The sequence below is a fragment of the Vigna unguiculata genome, chromosome 2 (assembly GCF_004118075.2).
Source record: "Vigna unguiculata cultivar IT97K-499-35 chromosome 2, ASM411807v1, whole genome shotgun sequence".
NCBI classification, from domain to species: domain Eukaryota; kingdom Viridiplantae; phylum Streptophyta; class Magnoliopsida; order Fabales; family Fabaceae; genus Vigna; species Vigna unguiculata.
Window position 1 is genome coordinate 30,652,663 of NC_040280.1, and position 15,281 is coordinate 30,667,943.

The window sequence follows — 15,281 nt, forward strand, 5'->3', positions numbered from 1 at the left end:
TTTGTCTTTTTAATCCTAAAATTAAAATTTGCTCTAAATATATATACTCTTTGAATTTCCACACACGAACGCAACGTCAGAATTAGAAGTGTTAAATATGTTTTTTTGTCTATTAATTTTTAGTCAATTTTAGAATTAGTCAATTTTAAAATTTTTGACCAATTTAGTCCTTTATTTTTTGAAATACGTGAATTTAATCATTCTAATTAAAGTTGGTTAAGTTTATTTAACATTTTAAACAACTCAAATATAATCATAAAATGAAATGTGTATAAAACATTAAATAAACCTAATAATTTTTTATTAAAATGACTAAATCAACGTATTTCGAAAGATGAAAACTAAATTAATCCAAAATTTCGAAATTCACTAATTCCAAATTAATTAAAAATTAATAGACAAAAAAAACATATTTAACGCTTCTAATTTTTACGTTGCGTTCGTGTGTGAAATTCAAAGAGGATATATATTTGGTACAAATTTTAATTAGGATTAAAAAGACAAAATAATGAATTGATCATAATTACTTCCTGCACCCTCCATAATTACTAACTACGCCTCTAAAATATTAAGAAAAAACTCAAACATTCTTCACCATTATATCACACCACGCCATTCTATCACTCTCACTACTATTGCCGCACTGCTGAATAAAAACGCTATAGTGCAAACAAAGAGAAAATGTTGAAAAAAAAAAACTCATTCAGGAAATTTCATTCCAAAAAATTTATTTCAAAATGTATTTAATGTGTTTAGAAAAATTTGTTCTGAAAAATTTATTCTAAAAATTTTGTTTTGAAAATCTCATTCTAAAAAATTTATTCCAGAAAATATCTGAAATATATAAATCAGAAAAGTACTTTTATGAAGAGTAAAATATCATCTTGAAAACTTTAGGGGGTACGTAAAGAAATTGTGAGGATGAAGGAAGTAAAAGCCCTAAATTAATACGGGTCAGCCCAAATTAACATTCTCAGTGTCGTTACTTGTGGGCAGTTGATTGGTGAAAGAAGAGACAGTTGAGAGTTGAACTTTCGTGGCGCGCAAAGCATTCCCTGCAATTCGATGGTTCAATTTCACGAACACATCATCACAGAGCTTCTAGAAGATTCCAATGGCGGTCTCGTGGTTCTATCGTCCGGCCTCTCTCTCTCTAAACTCGTCTCGTCTCTCCTTATTCTACACACCTCATCTGAGGGAACGCTCCTTCTTCTCTCTCCTTCCTCCACTTCACTCAAATCTAAAATCACCTTCCACCTCAAAACCCTAAACCCACAATTCAACCAAATCCCCGCCGAAATCACCGCCGACCTCCCCGCGCACCACCGCCACGCGCTCTACTCCTCCGGCAATGCATTCTTTATCACGCCGCGCATCCTAATCGTCGACCTCTTGACTAACAAGTTACCGACCTCCAAAATCGCCGGTATCCTCCTCCTTAACGCGCACTCGCTCTCCGAGACGTCCACCGAAGCGTTCATTGTTCGGATTTTCCGTTCGCTCAACCGCAGCGCGTATGTGCGGGCGTTCTCCGACAAGCCGCACGCGATGGTGTCGGGGTTCGCGAAGGCGGAGCGGACGATGAAGTGTCTGCACGTGCGGAAGCTTCACCTGTGGCCGCGGTTTCAGGTTTACGTGTCGCAGGAGCTGGAGAGGGACCCCCCGGAGGTGGTGGATATAAGGGTGCCGATGAGCAAGTATATGGTGGGGATTCAGAAGGCCATTATTGAGGTCATGGATGCTTGTTTGAAAGAGATGAGGAAGACGAACAAGGTCGATGTGGAGGATTTGACGGTGGAGAATGGGTTGTTTAAGTCTTTTGATGAGATTGTGAGGCGACAGTTGGATCCAATTTGGCACACTTTAGGGAAGAAGACCAAGCAGCTTGTCTCAGACCTTAAGACATTGAGGAAACTGTTGGATTATCTAGTCAGGTCTTTCGTTGCATGCTTTTGGACTTTAATAAGCTACAATAAGAGCGTTATGATAAGAATTAAATTTCTATGCATCGTCAGTATAATTTACACGTTCAGTTAATCAGAAATAATGGATGATTTGATTTATAAACTAGTTTTTCTAAAAGTCAAGAAACTTATCATACATGGCAAATTATAACTGGATGACAGCTTATAAATCACATAGACTATTTACAACTATGAGTATTTGCATCTCATGTTGGGGTTGCGTAAATGTAAAAAGAAGTGAGAAATGGAAAGAAAAAAAGAAAAGAAAAGGGGAGGGTGGCCAGATGCAACAAGTGATGTCATGAGAAAAGAGATGGGAAGAAAACTTGGTTGATAAGAGATGGAAGAAAAAGTAGATGTATGTTTATAGTTTTTCATATTAAGTTTGATTTTCAATTAGTGAGTTGTGAGTATAAAATACCTTGATATTTGCGTATATACATGGGAGATTTTAGTTGCGAAATGTAATATCTTTATTAATTTCGTATATTAACGTTGTTAGCTTGTTGGATTTAGATTTAAAACGTTTATCTGAAAATGTAATGTCTTTGTTGTAATAGGGACTGATTGTGTGACTTCCTTTTGACAGGTATGATGCGGTAACTTACTTGAAATATCTGGATACATTGAGAGTGTCAGAGAGTTTTCGGTCTGTTTGGATATTTGCAGAGGCAAGCTATAAGATATTTGATTATGCAAAGAAGCGTGTTTTTCATCTTGTGAGATCAGACGGCTTGAAATTTAATGAGTTGAGTAAGGGTGTAAAAAACAAAAAGAGAAAAAGTAAGGCTGATGACAAAGATATTGAAGAAGGTAAGATGTTATTACTATGATGTTTGGTGTTCTTATTCTGGCATATGTCTTGATCTGTTGTGTGATTAGTTGAATAGATTACTAATGTAAACAATAGGGAGAGAGTAAATGAGATATGCAATGCCAACTTTCCAAATGTAGGCATGCCATTTTTGTCAGCTTAATTTTATTTCGAATATGCTTCTGTAACAGTTGATGGTACTTCGCACTCTACTTTGAATGCCGGCTTAGTTTTGGAGGAAGTCTTGGAAGAAGCACCAAAGTGGAAGGTCTTACGTGTGAGTTAGTGAGTTCCAATTCTAGAAAGTCTTTGGTTCATGTTCAATTTATGAGATTTGATATGTGAGACTGAAAAACAAAATTGGCAGAAAAGAAGTTGAATTTAATCATGATTGTTAGATATTTTAGACTGAGGCGTGATTTTGATTATACCTTTATAGGAGGTTCTTGAGGAAGTAGAAGAGGAAAGACAAAAGGCAGGTATGTTGAGGGGAGAAATGTTCACCGAAGGTGAAGACACCAACAATGGCATTGTACTAGTGGCATGTAAAGATGAAATGTCATGCTTGCAACTTGAAGAATGCATCACCGGCAGTCCAGAAAAGGTTTTTGTCTCCCACTTCTCTGTCATAGGTTGTCTTATAAAGTGTAATCTGAATGTCAATATGTGAACTTTGTTCTTCACATAGTTTAAGAGGTATTAGTAATAAAACTTATATGGTCAGCTAGCTCATTAGATTCACTGCACGCTACCAAATACAGCCAGAACCAGAACTAAGTTACTACAAGATATTAGTGGGCTGGCAAACAAAATCACTTCTTTTCCCATGATAATACTCAACTTTGTGCAGCTTTTATTGACTTTAATATTTAGATAAGACCAATTAAGCAGCCGCAGTATATTTATCTTAGATGTGATTTTGTGTTGGTTTCGATGAATTTAGTTATTCTTGTAATAGATTGCTATTAGAAGTTACTATATCATGCACGCTATGTCTATGTTGGATGTAGCTTGAAACATTGTTTTTGTAATTATGATGTGGGTTTGCTGGCTTAAATTTCCTTTTATAGCTTCTGTTCCTTTGTAGTGAACAAGATTTGAAGAAACCGAGTTTTCCTCTTTGCTGTTTGTTATTTGTGAAGGTCATGCGTGAAGAATGGAAGAAGTACTTACTAAACAAAGTACAGCTACGTGACATAGTGAACAAGAAAAAGAAGCCCAAGGATCCCAAACCCAAAGGTTTTGGGATTCTTGATGGAGTTACTCCCATAACACCTGCTCAGAATGCAGAAACAACCAGCACTAGTAAGCAGGAACATGATGCGCTTTTGGCAGCTGCCTCAAAACTAAGAAATATTTCTGAAAATGACCATGTTAAGGATTCTCCACAGCCTGATATTGGTGGACAGGGAAGTGGTAAAAGAAAGAGAAGAGTGGGGGTTAGAAAGGTTCCAGTTGTTCTTGATGGCGTGGAAGTTCAGAACAACGATAAAGAGGAATCAGTGAGTGATAAAATTGGGATGTCTGATTCAAAAAATGAAGTCAATGAAGATGAGAGTAATACTGTCAGTGCTGGTAGATTTTCTGAAATCATGGAGGAAGGGACATCTATGGAGAACATAGTTCTTCGGAAGCATACTAATCCTGATGTTGCAGCAAGAACTGGGAAGCCACTACCACCAGTGCACTTTTATGCCCTAGAAAGTGATCAGCCTATACTGGATATATTAAAGCCCTCAATAGTAATTGTTTACCATCCAGACATGGCCTTTGTCAGGGAAATCGAAGTCTACAAAGCCGAGAATTCCTCAAAAAAGTTGAAAGTGTATTTTCTTTTCTATGAAGCTTCAACTGAGGTTCAGAAGTTTGAGGCGAGTATACGTAGAGAGAATGGAGCATTTGAATCTTTGATTAGGCAAAAATCTATGATGATGATTCCAGTTGACCAGGTTTGTTGGATCATTTTCATCTTTATGCTGTTGTTTGCTTCTTGTGTCCATTGTTTTGCTGATTTCATTTGCCTTATTTTGTTCTTATTATGGTGCATTTATTCTGCTGTGAATCAGGGTGAACACTCTTTAGGATTGAATTATACTTTAGAATCAGATTTAAATACTCCTCAAAACTCAGTAACCAGAAAAGCAGGTGGGAAAAAGGAGGCTGATAAAGAAATGCAGGTTTGTGATTATTTTTTTATGCATGATGATCATATAACTGTGACGGAATTTATAATTTAAGAATTTCAACATCTCAGGTTATTGTGGACATGCGGGAGTTCATGAGCAGCCTTCCAAATGTTCTTCATCAGAAGGGAATGCGCATCATTCCAGTGACCCTAGAAGTTGGTGACTATATCTTATCACCGTTAATTTGTGTGGAAAGAAAAAGTATTCAAGATCTCTTTATGAGCTTCACATCAGGTCGTCTATACCACCAGGTCGAGACAATGGTACGGTATTACAGAATACCTGTACTCTTGATTGAGTTTTCACAGGACAAGAGCTTTTCATTCCAGGTTTGTTGACTGCAATACTTAATACTATCTCTCTTCTTACCTTCTACTTCTACTTCTACTTCTCCTTTTCCCTGCAGTGACCATGTCTGAGAAATTGCCCGTACTGTTAGTATTATTTAATCGCACTGGCATGTCTAGATGAGGATCGGAGTTTGTTTTGACTGGCAGCCCATTTCTGGGAAGGATTGCCATTAATATTTCTGTCCAAATATGTATATTAATTCCTGGGCTTCACATTTATTACCGCTTGGCCATACTGATAGAAAGTATTTTTTTTTTTTGGAATTTGATTGAAGTGCTTAATCCAATATAAAATATTTTTGTGAAATTATCAGTGGCATTAAACCTTTGATGGATATCTTTTGCAGTCTGCTAGTGATATTGGTGATGATGTGACACCAAATAGCATTATATCAAAGTTGTCTCTGCTTGCTTTACACTTCCCCAGGCTACGGATAATCTGGTCTCGAAGTTTGCATGCTACTGCTGAAATTTTTGCTTCACTGAAGGCAAATCAAGACGAGCCAGATGAAACAAAAGCGACCAGAGTGGGTGTTCCCTCAGAAGAAGGCATTGTGGAAAATGATGTGAGGTAAGTTTCTTTTGGATAGTTTAAATGTGCTTCCAACGGTTAAGTGAAAACATGTTTTCTTAGGTAGTGGATCGCACTGTGCTGTAACTGTACAAAACTTCAACGAGTTGTTTTCTTCCATAGTTTTGAAGGCATGCTGGCGCACCTCCAGCCTTCAAGTCTGAAATGTAAAATGATATGGATTTATGACATTGTTAATCGCAGATTCGTGGGCATATATTTGTTAACACATTTTGACTTCAATTAGAATTGATTTTAACTACTAAGCATTGTCAGGGCTCAACTTGGTCCTGTATTTGCTTATAAATATCCACGGTCTCTGCATTATTACTTATATTAATTTGAGAGGGGAAGAGCTCAAATTCAGAGTCTTTGGTATCAAATTGTGCAATAATCAGTGAGTTTTTATGCAGTTATTAATTTGTTCGTCACAATATATATATTTTACTGCCGTCACAGGGCTGAAAATTACAATACATCGGCTGTGGAGTTTCTAAGACGACTTCCAGGTGTTACAGACTCAAACTACCGGGCCATAATGGATGGGTGTAAGAGCTTGGCAGAACTTGCACTTCTTCCTGTGGAGAGACTAGCGGAATTAATGGGTGGTCATAAAGCTGCTCGGACTCTTAGAGACTTTCTAGATGCTAAATACCCAACTTTGTTGTGAGGCTAATTAGAATGACTCATTAATACAAAAGGTACTATCAATTTATTCAATTGGTCTATTATTTCGATTCTACATCATTGGTTACGAGGGCAACCCATAGTAGGCCATTCAGTTATTTAATATTTTGCTGCCGTGGCCAAGTCTGTTGTAATTTTTGTGATAAAAAAAATTCCCTTTCTCGTGGTTCATTCTGTTGTAATATTAATACTATTACTTTACACAATGTGAGATCGTTCAGTCTGGGATGTTGTATATGTTGAGTTTTGTTCTCTTATATTACCATTTCTCTCTTTTTTCTACTTTAATTTAATCGATTTTTTAATTTATTGATTTGAACAATTAATTATATTGAAGTCAAACCGGGACGAGTCTTCATATAGATTATGGGCAATGCCATAGTAATGAAGTGCGTAACGGACTTAATAATCTTCTGAGACCTTTTGCGTACTTAAATACAAGTTAAATAACTTTTTTGTGTGATCTAGTAATTTGATGTATTCTTATTTTACTCTAGTATTACATGAAATTAATTTTACAATTCCTTTTTGTACGGGAGGTATTGTTATGCATTCTATTTCAATTCTTTGATATCATTTGGTAAAGTATGACACAAATTAAAAGAGCTCTGTATAAGTTTCAGCCTAACCTGGCCTTGATTTAAAATTAAAATTGGTTGAACAGAACTAGTCGCAGTAAACCAGTGTATATCTAATCTTTCAATTATTACTTTTTAAATTATGTTAGATTTTAAAGGCTAAATATTAAATCGGAGAGTGACAGTTGAGTGTTCATTAGGCACGGCGCATGAGCAATTTGGCATCATAGGAGCTGAAGTGACATTGATGTGGATGTGTACATTGAGCATTGGCATATCCAAGTTGTCTTAACCCAGATACAGACCCATAACCCATATGTGTGATTTGTGCCGCCGAAAAGATACAATGAAAGAAGTGTTTCAGCACTCCTCACAATATTGTCCCCACCATTGCCCATTCCCATCCTTTTCGGAGTTGATCCCCACTTCTAAGGAATGCTATGGTTAATTTTATCAAGAGCTTCCATTCTAATATCATCAAATCAAGAAAATTGATTCCTTCTTTTTTTCTATATCACACCAGTTACTTATATACAGAAGATTAATCCCATACAATTTTAACTGTAATTTTTTAACAAACTGAACTGATATTAGTGTTGTTTGGAGAGCAGGAAAGGGAGAAGGGTTAAATTAAACTTAAAAGCCACACCAACTAAGCTTCAATAACTATAGCACTTGAACTTCCACCTTATTGGTTTGTGCGTTGGTTGAGGTTGAATTGACTTGATTAGCAGCAATCTGAATCTCTTCTGCTTGGTAAGTGGAGTGAACACCATAGAGTAGATAGAAGAGGGTAATGAAGCATGCCCACATAGCAAACCTTTGGAAAGAGAGAAGCTTTAAAGTGGTGATGAGGAAAACATTGAGAAAGATGGAGAGGGCAGGTGGCCAGGGCATGAATGGCACACACCAATCAGTAGTACGAGGATGTTGGGCATGGTTCTGAGGCACCTGGTGGTGGTAAAATGCTGTCATAGTGATCATGACCCCACCAAAGAGTGGAAGACCCCACCATAGCTTATTGAATTTCCACGAAAGGGAGAAGCCCACAGCACTAACTGAAAAGAGAAATAGGAAAAGGAGAGTGTAGAAAGGAGGGGTGTGGCTACTGATTACGTATCGACGATATATCACAGCATTGGCCACCAAGTAGAACACCACCAGCGTGCCTATGTTTATCAACTCCATTATTATGTCAAGATCAGTGAAAACAGCAATACATGCGGTGCAAACTCCTACATCAACCAAAATAAATAAATATGTTTTCTCAAAAACTTGCTTTCAAAGTACATTAAAGTTGGTGACGCTCAATCTTTTAGAAAACTGTGAGAGGATAATGATTAATTAATTAGAAGAAATAAAGAAAAAAAAAAGTTTACCCAGAAAGATTGTGGCATTCAACGGGGTGGCTGTAGAAGGATGAACTTTAGCTAACCAAGATGGCACCAATCGTGCTCTTCCTATAACACAAAGGTACCTAGCTTGGCCTAACATCGCAACCAAGAGAGAAGCCACTATTCCCAAACTTGCTCCTGCCCCAACAAGGTTGCTCTCCCACATCCCTCCGATCTTAGCAAAAGCGAAAGCAAATGATGATTTATCTGATATCTGTTAAAGTAACACCAATAAATGCCTTATCAATCTCATCAAAAACCAACATTTTTTATACTAGTATGTGTATGCAATGTAACATAGAGAACTGTTGAATTCATGCACTGACCTTGTTATAAGGAGCCATCATGCACAAAGATAGAGACATGAGGCAATAGAGCACTGTGGTTATCAGAACTGAACCAATAATTCCAATGGGTAGGTTCTTAGAAGGATCTTTGATTTCCTCTGCCAAGGTTGAAGCCGAGTCATAACCTATGTAGCTGAAGTAGACTTTAGCTGCTCCATTTACTACACCTCTCACACCAAAAGGGGCTAGCCCTTTTGGACTCACCAAGTTTTTGACACTTCCGGTGCAATAACCACTCACAATGATGAATCCAAAGAAAATCACATGGAAAACTGTCATGATGAGGTTCAACATGGAACTTTCCTTGGTACTGCAATCAACCAAAACTCCTTTTATAATCACAATCTTTGGACAATTTTCTAATAATAAAGAACAAAAAGGGAATAAGTCAATTTATACAAATTTTGTAGCACCTATAGCACAAGCAGAGAGTGAGAAGAAGAATAAGAGAAACGGCTGGGAGATCCAACATGTTATAGTCCTTTGGCAATCCATGCAGTTTCACCCTCCACACGTCTGGATCATTTTCGCCAAATGCAAAGCTCAAATACTCTGTGAAACTCCTTGATACAGCAGCATTAGAAAGCACATACTCCATTAGTATATTTGCCCCAGCAAAATACCCCACAAATTCTCCTACACCAACAACCATACAAAAGACAAGGAAGTAAAATCAATGACAAGGAAGAGAATCAAGTGAAAAGACTTCATGAAAAAGGTTCTTTATACCAAAGGTTACTCTTAAATAGCTGAAAGCTCCTCCTGCTACTGGGACTTGAACAGCAAATTCAGTGTAACATAAGGAGGAGAGAAGAGCTGATAATCCAGCTATAATATAGGATATGAAAACTGAAGGACCAGATTGATGATGTGCTACAGAACCAGTTGTAACAAACACACCAACACCTAGCATTCCACCAAGTCCAAGAGCTACCAGATCATACCACTTGAGACTTCTTTTCATGTCTGCTCCAGACCTTTGTCTCACTTGGTTCAGCTCCTGATCAGGGGTCCAAGTGGCCAGCATTCTCTTTTTCAGTCTTTGAGGAGTTTGAGAAAGGGAATGGAAATAACTTGACAAACTTGTCTTGTTGGTTGTAGTGTTAGCCATTGTTATTGTATCAGCACCGAGTTTCTTTGCTGCAGTAGGTGGGTTGAAGGTTTTAAATATGCATTTGGGAGGGGAACATTGCTTTCTTTCTTGAGTTGATAAGAGGCCTATCCTATCTCCTTTATGTATTTAGCATTTCTTGAAAGTATATACTTATTCTCTTGACTTTTTGGAAATTTAATGATAAATCAAATGGATAAAATAAGATTAGACATTTGATATTTTAGAATGAATAGGAAATAGGATAAAGGTTTCATCATGTTATTTAGGAAGTAAATGGAATGGTAAAGACCTTAGCAAAAACTAGATTTATACTGTCATATCCAAAGTGGAGGTTTATAGGTATTAGATATAAGTTAACTTTAAACCTAATTTAAATTACAGAGCTTGAGATTTGCACCTATTTATATATATAATATGAAATCGTCTTATCTTTAATTAACGTGGATTTTTAACGGTAATTTTCATATGCTTCGTTCCTTTTCATCTTATTTTAAACAATCTCAGTAACTTGACAAAGATTAATGTGTCATAAGATTTTTCTTGCGAGCACTGTTGGGATTCGATATATATCAACTTGTTGTAAAGAAGAAAATATTATTTTAAAAATTTTAGGCGAATCAGAATGCTGGTAATTGGCATTTGACTTACCAGAATGCAGAATCTGAATCCAGATCCTTATGATCTGCATTACATAGATCATTTATGATCTGCATGAATGTATGAGTTACCTACCCCACACGGAATTCTGATATATATATATATATATATATATATATATATATATATATATATATATATATATATATATATATATATATATATATATATATATATATATATATATATATATATATATATATATTACACTCGTGAAGATGATTACATATGAAATTCTATTATGTGCACTTCTATTAGTTACTTACAGTGTACGAAATTCTTGATTCTGGTTAAAAAGTTTAGTGAAGACGACCTAAGGAACTTTATCAAAAAGCTTTTGACGTTGTCTTTAAGTTAGCCTGTTGAACCAACCTATATATATATATATCCAAAGTGCACTACCAAGCTTAGAGCACTTGATAACTTTCTGAGAAAAATAAATAAATAAATGAAAATCGGTTATAGCAGTTAACAGTTAGAGGTATAATAATTTGTTTTACTTTCAACTCAAGCAAGATATTTTGTGCATTTTGTGTATGAAAAGGAAAAGGGTAAGGTCAGTATTCATGTATGCTGTGAATCTTACTCTCAGATGAAGTGTATATATTTAGGATGGTCCATCACTCTTGATATCTCCACCACGTGTCACAATGGAAAACCTCAGAATCCTTATTGCGTTTGAATCATTAATTTTATCATTGAAAAATTGGCATCGTTATCAGTGTTACAAGGTCAAGTTTTGGATGCTGTAGAACAAGATAACGAGAACTATCTCATGCTATGAACACTCCAATTAATCTAATCCGCAGCTAGCTATGATCAATTCAATCGCAATTTGGAAGATGACATCACACCTAACAATAAAAGTTTCACGTTTCAACCTCCAAAAGATCATGGGATCTATCTTCTCACATTTAAGTGCACTCACTCTATTCCAAGTTATCCGTAAGAACAACCCTATTAATGTATTTCGTTGCAATAAAGTTATATATCACCTTGTTAAAATGAATCTATAAATCTATTTAAAATAAACCAGTCCTTACTTATAATCATCTTTTAAATAACTAATACTTTAAAATAATATAGTGTTAAGAATAGTCCAAATGTGAGTCAAGATATCACATTGGATTGAATAGACAAAGTTAAACACTATATAAAAATAAAGACCCATAACACCATTGCCTTACCTTGTGTTTGGATGAAATATTTTAACAATGTTGAGAAATTGAAATGCATTGTATTTGAATTGCTTACAATTAAATTTCCTTCATTTTCTAAATAACTTGTTTGGATAAAGAAATTAAAATACCTTACATTTCAATTTATTGTTTGGATAAAACAATTGAATTTTTTGTGAGATAAAATTTCATTTTAACAATATTTATTTTAGGTTTCATTATGTTTTGAGTTCATGATAAATTTGCAAACGGGCTCAACGCCTAGGTCGTCGAACCCGTCTAGGACGTCGGGTTGGCGGACTAGTTGGGTCCGTTTGAGTTGTCGGGTTGGTCAGGCATGTACGGGTCGTTGGACCCATATGAGTCGTTGGGTCAGTCGGGCCCATGTGGGTTGTTGAGCTGGTCTGGCCTGTACGGTCGTTAGGCTTGCCTAACACGTCTGGGTCGTCAAGCCCGCCAACACTTCTAGGTTGTTTGGCCTGCCCGGCCCATGTGGGTCGTCGGGCCTGCCTGATCGATTTGGGTCATTGGGCCCACCCGATATGTCTTGGTCATTGAACCCGTCCAACCTGTTTGGGTCATTTTGAGGATAAGGTTGAGTGAAAAGAAATTCAAATTCCATCAATTTTGAGGGTATTTGAATTTCTACTAATTTAGCTAATTGAAATACTTCAAAAAAATGATTACATCTGAAATGCTTTTTAATTTCTACATCCAAACAGAGCATTTCATTACAAAGAAATTTAAAGTCTTCAAAAAAATGAATTACTTCATTAAAATACCTCATCCAAACACATCATTAAGGTTTTGGGGTTAAAGTGGTGTTAAAGGCCTTATATGTGTAAGACTAATGTCATATAACCATATGAAACCACAATCTCTAAATGACCATAACTCATACATAACTATAATCATATATGAAAAAACAAATATAACCCAACATATAGATATATATCGCTAGAAAGTTTATATATATATATATATATATATATATATATATATATATATATATATTTTATATATATTTAAAGTAATATCTTGAAGGAGTATCTTGTTATGAACAGATGTAAAGGTGTAATAATACATATAATTGTAAATCTTAAAGCACAGTGACGGAGTAAAGTAACTGTTTTGATTGTGAAAAATAGAAACATGATAATTACTTGCTTTTGGTGATGATTTGGCTTATCTATATTTCTTCCCCCAAAATCTATGCAATAGATAACTAGCTTTAAATAGCATTGCATTATGTAAAACAAAAAGGTGATGTGTGATGATAACTTTTGGTTTTTGCATTTGGGGTGACAGAGAGAGTATTATAAACATTATTGAAGAAAGTGGTAAGCATATTGAGATATTTATATTAGGAGAAAGGACCCAATAGTAGTAGCTATATATAGCTAGGTTGGGGAGTGGAATTTGAGATGTTTTCCTACTAATAATAACTTAGCACTCTTTAATGTGTAATCATTAGGTTCTGAATTGTGATCACCAGCCAAAGGAAGAATTAAACCTATCTCTAAGTCTTCATGCTACAGGGCATAAAGCTATAACATGCATTATTATGTCAGATTGTTCATGCATCCATACCAAAAGTTTGTCATGCTTCAAGGTTCAATAAAGTAGTTCTTGTAAAAGGAAAGCATATTCCATAGGAAATCATTATTTCTTCATTAGCAATTAACTTAAACAAAAGCCAAAGTTCTAGGGAGTGAATGGATCAAAAGTATATAATTATGCGTACTATAAACAAGAAAGACAAATCAGAAAACTCTCAAATCTATTTTGTGAGTTCTTGAGTCTTCATCCTGCATCCTGCAAGTCTTGAAAATCCGAACATTGCAGCACGACCTGCATAATAATCAAATTGTAGTTCATAGAAAGATGGATTTTATTTTAGTCTTAACTTAATATAACAGTAATCAGAAGGAAATATACTAAGCATTAAGTAGTTCAGCTTCAGGAAGATAAAACCTTTTTTATCCATGCCCCACCAAGCCTTTTTTTTTTTTCTCTTAACCTCTTACATGCAAAAAGAAAAAAACTTAGATCAGGGAGTGTGTACTAAAAAGAGCAATGGAAAAATAAGAAAGTAACATCATGTGTACTCATTCTTAAAGAAACAAAAATAGAAAAAGGAAAATACACAAAACACTGTCAACTAGAACAAGGTAGGAAACTGAGGTTGTAACCTCGTTGAGAAGGTAAAAGAAAACGTTGTTGGGTCTGAGAGTGATGAAGGTGTTCCAAATGATACCAAAAGATGAGGCCGTGATTGTTCTCACTGCTAACTCCCACAAATGTCATCATATGCATTAAAAACGAACATGGTTGCTTTGTGTCAGGTATTTCGAGAGAGATCATCGAAAATATATAGCACTAATGACATATGAATCCAACTTATACTTCATATAAGGAGTTATACTACTTTTAACCAAAAATTTTAATAAATTTATGAGTTTTCATTTTTATATGATATTTAACTTTTTCATTTTTTTATTTTTAATTATAAAATTTAAATTCACACTTGAATTTCTTGGACAATCTGAATGTCACTGAATATACACTAAAGCTTGGGGTTTGCTTTTAACTTCTGTGATTTTTTTTTTTATTTAGTAAATCTTTACCTTTATATTATAAAATTTAGGTGAGTTTAACCATAGTTTTTTAGGTTAAATTAAAATATTTAAGACCTTGCTCAAATTATTCCTAAACTAATATAATGGGTTACGATACGAGTGTTTATCATTGGATTCGATTGAATGATTTGATTTTGTATTTCACTGTCAATGTAAAAGGAACAGTAAAATTATTATGCATGTTAGGGTAAAAAAGATTTGGATCTCAACCTACAGAAACCTCAAATAAGAGCCACAATTTCATGCACATGAGATCCGCTACTTTTGATGCCTAGAGTATTTAGAGTCTTAAAATATAAATTCTTTCAAAATAAGAAAACTAAACAAAGTGATAAACACTATGATCATGATAAATCAAGGCAAAATAAATTTATTACACTTCTGAGTTTTTTCAGTCCAGAAACCGAAAAATAAATTTATTGCACTACCCTTTTTATCTTTTCAACGCTCACTACATTTCTCTCAAAATACCCATGTCATGTGGGCCTGACCCAACAGAACCCGTCGGCCCAGTCCAAAGTTGATTTAGATGACTTTTAATTTTAAAATGGATTCTGTGTATTTTTCAGGAAGAGTTCAAGTTGCGTTTGGGTTCATCCCAACCCCATTTTGTCTTAGTATTCTATTAAAAATATAAATTTTTAAATGTTTTATGCTAATAATGAAAATAATTATTTAATAAAGAAGTTTATGTATGACATTATATTGGTATTGTTTTTATATTAAATTTATTATATTTAAAATATATTTACAAAATTATACCTTAGTTTAAGTTTTATATTTACTTTATTCAACAAATTAA

General features: G+C 34.9%; 2 protein-coding genes across 2 annotated transcripts; one reads left to right on the plus strand and one right to left on the minus strand.

Moving 5' to 3' along the window:
- The first annotated feature begins 998 nt into the window (after positions 1–998).
- On the plus strand, positions 999–6,807 carry LOC114174304 (DNA repair endonuclease UVH1). Its single transcript, XM_028059129.1, has 9 exons — positions 999–1,934; positions 2,554–2,777; positions 2,970–3,055; positions 3,218–3,382; positions 3,921–4,727; positions 4,845–4,955; positions 5,033–5,293; positions 5,662–5,885; positions 6,345–6,807. Exons 1-9 carry the CDS (start codon positions 1,066–1,068, stop codon positions 6,553–6,555), a joined length of 2,958 nt encoding a protein of 985 aa, XP_027914930.1. The 5' UTR covers positions 999–1,065; the 3' UTR covers positions 6,556–6,807.
- An 820-nt stretch (positions 6,808–7,627) lies between these two features.
- Positions 7,628–10,083, minus strand: LOC114174197 (cationic amino acid transporter 6, chloroplastic-like). The gene is made up of 5 exons (XM_028058986.1): positions 9,621–10,083; positions 9,305–9,527; positions 8,871–9,201; positions 8,530–8,758; positions 7,628–8,385 (listed from the first exon to the last, which is right to left on the minus strand). The coding sequence occupies exons 1-5, from the start codon at positions 10,000–10,002 to the stop codon at positions 7,817–7,819; spliced, it is 1,734 nt and encodes a 577-aa protein (XP_027914787.1). The 5' UTR covers positions 10,003–10,083; the 3' UTR covers positions 7,628–7,816.
- Between the last annotated feature and the right edge of the window lie 5,198 nt (positions 10,084–15,281).

Bases quoted from the DNA above. Each gene is read 5' to 3' on its own strand.
- LOC114174304 (XM_028059129.1), top strand. From the start codon at position 1,066: ATGGTTCAATTTCACGAACACATCATCACAGAGCTTCTAGAAGATTCC. The intron at 3,056-3,217 runs GTGAGTTAGTGA...ATACCTTTATAG, and splicing joins CAAAGTGGAAGGTCTTACGT to GAGGTTCTTGAGGAAGTAGA. The intron at 5,294-5,661 runs GTTTGTTGACTG...TATCTTTTGCAG, and splicing joins ACAAGAGCTTTTCATTCCAG to TCTGCTAGTGATATTGGTGA.
- LOC114174197 (XM_028058986.1), bottom strand. From the start codon at position 10,002: ATGGCTAACACTACAACCAACAAGACAAGTTTGTCAAGTTATTTCCAT. The intron at 9,528-9,620 runs GTATAAAGAACC...TTGTTGGTGTAG, and splicing joins CTATTTAAGAGTAACCTTTG to GAGAATTTGTGGGGTATTTT. The intron at 8,386-8,529 runs GTAAACTTTTTT...TGGTTGATGTAG, and splicing joins GAATGCCACAATCTTTCTGG to GAGTTTGCACCGCATGTATT.